The sequence below is a fragment of the Scatophagus argus genome, chromosome 3 (assembly GCF_020382885.2).
Source record: "Scatophagus argus isolate fScaArg1 chromosome 3, fScaArg1.pri, whole genome shotgun sequence".
Taxonomy (NCBI): domain Eukaryota; kingdom Metazoa; phylum Chordata; class Actinopteri; family Scatophagidae; genus Scatophagus; species Scatophagus argus.
In genome coordinates this window covers 18,156,822-18,164,907 of record NC_058495.1, presented here as the reverse complement: position 1 = coordinate 18,164,907, position 8,086 = coordinate 18,156,822, and the positions used below count along the sequence as shown (strand labels likewise).

Sequence of the window (8,086 nt, the reverse complement as noted above, 5' to 3'; positions counted from 1 at the left end):
AACATACCTTGACACTGTGTGTTTCTGCTACTCTTAATATTGTAAATGAGAACCAGCATCAACAGTGGCCTGCTGAGATTACAGGTCACTTTATGCATGACTGGGCCGGCCTGATGTGAAAAACAAACAAACAAACAAAACATATTATCTATATAACAATAAAAGGAGAGTGACAAAGTAAAAGTGAGTCCATTTGTATCAAGGTGATTACATTTACCAACAAAGAAGTGGACATCCATGAATTTGGTTATTTTGATTTGTTTATGATGTTGCTATTTCTACATTTGGCACATTGTAACTAGGAAGTATTACTTTATCCAGAATAGATACAAATTCCAACACTAATGTTTTCCTCCATCCAAGTCCAGGATTATTTCACAGCTAAAGGAATAAGACGCACATAAACTGCCAAGCTAACAAACTGTGACTTCCTCACCACACGTTTTCAGGAAACACAATGACTTCGGCTGTCAGGCCACAAGGAGAAAAAATCTGATCGCTAATGACTTTGCACCGCAGACTCATCACATACTCTTCATCTGACAGCCCAGCAGCAAGCAGCATCACGCGGAGGCACAGCAGCTGTCATGTAGTCCACTGAAGAGCTGTGATTTCTGTCTCAACATGTGATGAGATCACTGTCATTTTCTCTTCTGCGGCCTCCTTTTCACCAAGGATTAACAAACTGGACATGATCATTAATGCATCCTCTTCTAACCCCCCACCCCCCGCATTCACACTGTAGCCTGGCAACAAGCTGCAGGATAATATGCACAGACATGGCTTCATTTCACCATTTGAAAGCACATGATGAGGAGTCATAAAGGGCTTGTGGTAAAAATCAAAATGTTTTGTATTCAAATTAGGAACAGGAAATGTACTGCATGTTGTGAGGTACGTTTGTTAATAATTCAAGGTGATTAGTAAAGTATACAGTAAAGGCTACAGACATTTCACATTTGATACGTGGGAAACTATATATGACCAAATATGGAAAATGTACCCATTCGGATATCTAATCATATAGTCTACAGTGATCTCCTGTCACTTGAAGGTTCTGACAACCTCTAAATCTGCTGAGTGATATGATCCTGATCACATTAATTTCTGCCATGGCCAGAACAGTTTTGGTTGTTTCACTTGAGCGATTTCAGTTTTGCCATTTCCCCCTCCCCCCCTGAGCTCTTCTCTCTGATTTTAAGGTGGGTGGAAGCAGTGGTCCAATAACACTCCTGCCCTCAGGGGTCTCTCTCTCTCAGTCTTCCCTCCATGACAGAGGAGATACTCACCTGTACTTGTCAAAAACAGAAAAGCTGAACTGATACATTAGAGGTGCATTCCAGACATCAAATCAGTGCACAATAGTTTAGCACACAACGACACAAAACCAAACATGAAAACATCCTGTGAACTGCGATACATGAAACAAACACCCTGCACATCCATCCATTCTCTATACCGCTTATCCGTCAGGGTCGCAGGGGAGCTGGAGACTATCCCAGCTGACTACGGGCTCCAGTACACCCAGGACTGGTCGCCAGTCAATCACAGGGCCAACACACAAAGACAGACAACCACACACTCTCACACTCACACCTAGGGGCAATATAGAGTAGCCAATTAACCTAATGCGCATGTTTTTGGTATTGAGGGAGGAAGCCGGAGAACCCGGAGAAAACCGAACCTGGAACCCTCTTGCTATGAGGCAACAGTGCTAACCACTGCACCACCATGCCGCCTAACCCTGCACATGTTCAGATAAATAACAATACACAAATTACTGACAGATAAACACACTGAAGGGCTTACTGCACTCACACATTTATATAAAGCTGTGTTTTTGTTAATTACAGATGATGATGGCGTACTTGTGGAAAGAAGTAAAAATGCTAATGCTTCCTCATTAGTTTTGAACCTGAACCTGATGAAAACCGTTGATCTACTGCCTTTTTAAAACTTTGCTGCTTATTCAGTCTTGGGTATTTAGTGGTACAAGTTTTCAGGATTTTTAAAGAGTAAGTTAACACTCTCTGAAAATATTTGGTGACATTCAGTGGTTTAATATTCCTCCTTGGGGTGATGATGTGAAAATGTACTCCGGGACACGGTGACATCATTGTTAGGTGTGGTTCCAGCACACTTCTGACCACACCCAACTGGAAATGAGACAGGATTGAACATTTCAACCACAGAGGGCAGTGAAAGACTGTTTTCCGGCCTGGTGTTAACCTGCAATAAGCTAACTAGTTTTGGGGTTTTAATACGGTGAACTGGTTAGCTAACAGATTTTAGCTCTTCTTACCTGAGGGAAATATCTGGCTGTTTGAGTCGCTAAATGCACTATGGCCGCCATCTGCTTGGTGCTGAGTAGGTAGTGCACAGTGGGTTTTAGAGTTGGTTTCTTTTTTTTTGCTGTAAACAGAAAACAACAATATGAGACTGGTGAAAGCAAACCAAAACAATAAACCTGACAGCTAAACAACGAGCTGAAACTCACCGTAAAGCTCAATAAAGCTTAGCAAAGCTGAGGGAAGCTGTGGATTCAGAAGATTCATCACTACCATCCTTTTACATTCTCACATTGTTTCTTTTATTTTTTTTTTACATTCTATTGTTACTATAAAATTATTTATTTTAGTCGCTTTAAGATTTGAACTCCCCAGGAAGCCAACCACCAATAAATCAGTGTTTGTCAACCAATTTTCCTATGAATTTATGTGAGTTAATCTTCCACTAAATGTGCCCAGAAAAACATAATGCATGCAAATATGTAAAGAAAAATTTTTTTTACAGGAGACACTCCACCTACTGGCTGTATGCCAACCATAAATTGAGATGATCTGGATATGCACTCTTTACCCTTGCCTGAAAAAATCCCTCTCTAAAAAAGAATTCCCTTCATCAGTGACAATAAAAAAAGACACAGAGATTTTCCACTCTAACTCAAAGCAAGCGTAACGATCTCCAGCTTATCTTTTACTGCCACTGATCAGATGTATGTATGGATGGATGGATGTGAGGAGGATGTTACATCACTTGCAGTGCAGCCAGACGCCAGCAGCAGCATCCAGCTCGGAGGTAACGCGGCGCGCAGAGCCAGCTGGCCATATTGTGCACCAGCTCTCCGCAAATCGGCTGCGTCACACCTAGAGACACATACAGGAGCGCTGGAGCAATAAAGTCACCACATCAGGAGAATTACGCTGTGTGAAAAGGTTACGCTGAGCTGGTAAGTGTTTGGATGGCGCTAAATCCTTTTGGGTATTTTTCTTTCTTTCTTTCCATTTCAGGGTGATGCACCAGTCCCATTATGTCGAAGCTTTGCGTGGCCGCTTTTGTGGCTTTCTCGTGCCCCTCACAGCTCCTCGCATCATTTTGTTTGATTCGCACTATTGCTTGCATGTGTTAAAGATATCTTACAATCATTATGCTTATAATTACACACAATTCAGTTTGAATGGACGTGAACACTTGCGATTCCTTGAATGATTTATGCAATCAAACAGGAGCTGGGAATAATAGCCCATAACAGTCCATGCTTGTGGTTAAGGAGAAGGCTAATACCCGTTTGTTGATTACCCGCCCGGGTTTGTGGATTTTATTTTTTGTTTGTTTTTCTTGCAGGGGAAAAATGGTTAAACTTGGGAACAATTTCAGCGAGAAAAATAACGGGAAGGCGGTTTCTGAAGACGGATTTGACACCATCCCTCTCATAACACCATTAGATGCCAGTCAGCTGCAGTTTCCTCCACCGGATAAGGTAAGATCTTATTGTTTGATAATTACTAATTAACTAATTTGGGTAACCAACGTTTGTGTCACAGATATACAGAAAAATGCAAGAGGATGTTGCCCATCCTGCCTGTGTGATCTCCTCCAGGTAACTGCAAACTGACTGGATCTTCTCTTCTGTTTGTTATGTGTTTCCTACCAGGTGGTGGTGAAGACAAAGGCAGACTACGATGGTGAGAGCAAGAAGGGAAAGCTACGATCTCCTAAAATCGCAGAGTTCTCAATAAGCATCATTGAAGGCGTATCTGAGCGACTCAAAGTAAGGATAATATCGCTTCCACCGTGTGTCTTTCTTACAACATCCCATTTCGAGTATCTCTCACACTCCTACTCATGCATATGCCTGAGAGCAGGCATCTGTCTCCCTTCAGCTCAGGACATTTGTCACCACCGTCATAATATCACACCCCCCCCCCCTCCAATCCCTGTTGTACTCCTCTTTGCTCAGGCCACCTTCATCCCGTGTGTCCTGTGCAGTCTGTCTTCTTGCTGGGGCTACGCAGGGAGACATAATGCACAATGATTCACTTAACCCCGCCCTGAAACTCATTAATTCAGCTGCTGCCATGGCGATGGCCTCCAAACGGCAGCATCTCTCCCACCTCCCTCAACGCCCGACGCCCTCTTGCTCGGCAGATGTGTTGATCCCTTTACAGCCCATACAGAATGATTAAAACATATGCTCATGTAAAAGAAAAGGTCGAAACGCAATCCTGGTTCCACGTGTGATTCCCCTCATCCGAGGATCTCCTATGCTCCACGTTCAGAATCAACAGTTAAACCTGTCACTGTGAGGTGTGTCAGGCATCCTTTAGTAGCAGAGCTTCAGTTCTCAAACATCTGAAAGGCAAGTTGGCACATCACGTCTCTGAGAACACACAGCTCGCATTCTCTCATTGGTGCTTTTAAAGGCTGCAGGCAGCCCTTTCATCGCAGATAGTCTCTTTCATAATCTCCTGTTGCTTTGCTTGGTACGTGTTGTACCGTCTGCTGTGCGACTGCAGCATTCGTACAGACAGAGAAAAAGAATACCTTTTCATACGTATTGATAAAAGCTGTTAACAGTCTTGGCATACCTGTGCCAAACAGACTAAGGAACAAAGTGCTTGCTTGCAAGGCATCTTGTTCCCAGTCCAAGAAATCCTAAAGGATATTCTGTCAGCACTAAACCAACATGTGTATCAGGGTTTCACTGTATCTCAACTGCAACTCTTCACCACAGAAGTACATAACAATTTCTCTGCAGTTGCTTCAAACAATCCACTCGCTTTATGGGCAAAAGAGGATTCATCTCGACTAAAAATAACTTGGGCACACCTTGGGGTCCAACATCTTGGGCTATATAATGCGGTGATTTCTCCCACTTCTTAGAAACATGAGTAGCAGTTACATAACTCCCCTGAGAGGTGAGAGCTGGGCTGCACAGACGGTCCCACAAGCCATTTTTCTGTTCAGTTATCATATGCAGAATATCCTGTAGTCCCTACTGCCTGGTAGTTACTGTTCAATGCACAGTACATCCACATATTTAGATACATAACTCAACTCAGCCTGGCAGTGCTGCTTACACCATTAAGAAAAGAGAAAGAAAAGGTATTACCTATATAATTTCTTTCTTGAAGACATGCCCAGTAGGTTTGTGGCGTCCTTTCACAGAGCTGTCTCACACAGGTCTTGTGCTGCTGTTGTGTCTCCTTCAGGTGACTTTGCTGGTGATCTGTGCCCTGGCCTTCCTGGTGTGTGTGGTGTTCCTGGTTGTCTACAAGGTCTATCAGTATGAGCAGCCTTGCCCCGACAGCTTTGTTTACACGGTAAACACTCATGAGCATCCTTGTTTGTGATCCTGACAGTCTTGCATTAATGTCATTAATGATATTTTACTGTTAAATGATGTTTCTTGTCAGGTCTTTTTTGAAAAGTGATGACCCTTAAATTAGGTTTATTATACAGCAAGGATGCCATATAGATAAACCACAAAGACAGACAGACTGTCATGATTTACAGGCCCCATCAAATCTACCCTTTGAATATGTCTAATGCTTGTTAGATCGCTGGTGAACACTTTAATAATTTTGTGTTTGCAGACAATTTGTAATTGACTGATTTTTATTTGAGTAGCATTTTAATATGAATGTCTTGCGTTATTTCACCACTACATCAGCTTTGGGTACATTTTAAAATCATCTCGAAGCAAGAATATGTGACCATCACTGCCACACACTTTCGCTTACAACTGAAAAGTTGAAAGCAATAACTGTTCAGTTTAGTGCACTCAGGAGTGTTGCTAATAGTGTTGTTTGATTTCACTGGCTACTTGGCTAATGCTAGCTGCTGTTAGCAAACGTGACATAAATATTGCTGTGTGGCGGACGTTACTGAGTTATTATTGATTTCATTGACGCTTTCATGTTACTCCCGCAGCAGCTTAGCATTTTAGCTAAATGCTTAACAGTAACAGTTAGTATTATTCAGTCAGCTGTCGCTCCTAGCAATGGCGGCTACTGCTCAGAAAAAGTTAGTCTGCTGTAAAAGGTCTTTTTTTTGTGCATAAATGTAATCCATTTTCACAGGTACTTGTTTAGCTTTTACTAAATTTTTGTCATGTAAGGTTTCATTCAAAGCTAATTATTTTGCTATGTTTTGTCACCTAACCACAGCTTGTTTTTTAAAATAATGTTCCACTTATGAAAAGCTTAATTCTGTCTCGTTCTGTGTTGTTTCTTATCATGTTGCCCCTCTATTTGGAGCAGCAAGGTCGCTGCATGCCAGCTGGGATGTATGGCAACTACCCCCCTCAGGGCCCTGGGGGCCGCGGGCGCCTCTTCACCCTCATCAACCACTACAACATAGCCAAGCAGACCATCACTCGGTCAGTATCACCATGGATGACCATCATGTCTGAGGAGAAGGTCACTCAGCAGGAGACAGAGACTGCCCAGAAACTGGCTTAACCAACCTGAGATCAGGAGGTGGCCTCACCTGCTGCGGGAAAAAAAATAAATAAATAATATGGTTGTGCCATTCAAGCAAACCTCAGAGTCCCATGGCTTTCTGTGGGTGAGAAATTAACTTGTCTTGCCTGAGGTGCTCTGCAGCCTTGTAGACGTAGTTTGGTCAGCTGATGTGTGCTGTAGCGGGACGTCTGTGGATTTTTTTTGTTTTGTTTTTGTTTTAAAAAAAACAGTGTTTTCAACAAAACAAGTCTTATATTCGGGTGGATTCACGGTTTGTTTGAATAGCATATGTTATTATTTATTTGACACTTCAAAACAGTGGCAAACGTGTAAAAAATAAAATAAAATGAAATAAAGCCACAGGAATACAAACACAGACACACACTCACCGTCTTTGTACATACACATATGTAACAGAACTCACTTAAGTACATTGTGACATGACTGTGAACCATCTCGTGTCTGCGTCGCCCGTTTCAACGCGGATGCACGCGCGACTCTGACAACAGTTTGCTTTGAACTCTCCTTCCTTTCAAATACATTAAATACCGATGGCGCATGTCAGATCTTGTGAGGTCCAGAAAGTGGTGAATTTCTTATGAAAGTGACAAAGTTTGAAGCATAATTGCAACTGAGGTCATCTGTGTCAAAGTATTTTACTGTCATGATATTGTGAATAAATGGGGCTTGAAGTGAAGGAAACCTTTTAACCAGCAGGAAAAAAAAAACAAAACTATTTTAATGGTGTTGTTTTCACACAGCCCATACTGCTCTCTGCATATAGTGCTGTTAAGGAGTTTTTAGTATTTGATGCATCAGATCTTTTAAAACCAGCATTAATGATTGTCTCCACATATTTTAACTCTTTGTGAACACCATGTGCTTTTCTTTGCGAGCTAAACAAGACTTAATGGTTACTTTTCCTAGCATACATTTTATGCTATTGTATTGAATGTTTCTGCATTGCTAGTGAAGACACTGTGTTGTGCAATGCTTCGCACTGATTAATGTCACCACAGATGGCTGTGAGGAGCCATCACAGACACTAGGCTTAGGTTGTTGTAGTGAAACAATCTGACAGTAGTCGCTTGTCCTGTTGCTTTTTTCTGTATTTGTCATTTAACTTAAACCGTCATAAATTATGTACCTTTTTCAAACGATGTAATGATTACCATTGAAGTGCATTTGCTACATAAAAGTGTTCAATAAAAACTGAAATAAAGTGCCCACACATTCCACACAAATGTCCAAGTTGAATTCATGTATGGGTTTTCCCCAAACTATTTAAGAGTCAATTTTGTCAGCAATGCTGAAAATCCTTCAGTGTAGAAACTAAACAC

At 41.8% G+C, this 8,086-nt stretch overlaps 1 protein-coding gene across 1 annotated transcript; it reads left to right on the top strand.

Moving 5' to 3' along the window:
- Positions 1 to 2,984: 2,984 nt before the first annotated feature.
- Positions 2,985 to 7,567, top strand: LOC124056678 (neuronal vesicle trafficking-associated protein 1-like). Its single transcript, XM_046384356.1, has 5 exons — positions 2,985 to 3,229; positions 3,625 to 3,760; positions 3,935 to 4,051; positions 5,493 to 5,603; positions 6,543 to 7,567. Exons 2-5 carry the CDS (start codon positions 3,632 to 3,634, stop codon positions 6,741 to 6,743), a joined length of 558 nt encoding a protein of 185 aa, XP_046240312.1. The 5' UTR covers positions 2,985 to 3,229; positions 3,625 to 3,631; the 3' UTR covers positions 6,744 to 7,567.
- The last annotated feature ends 519 nt before the right edge of the window (positions 7,568 to 8,086 follow it).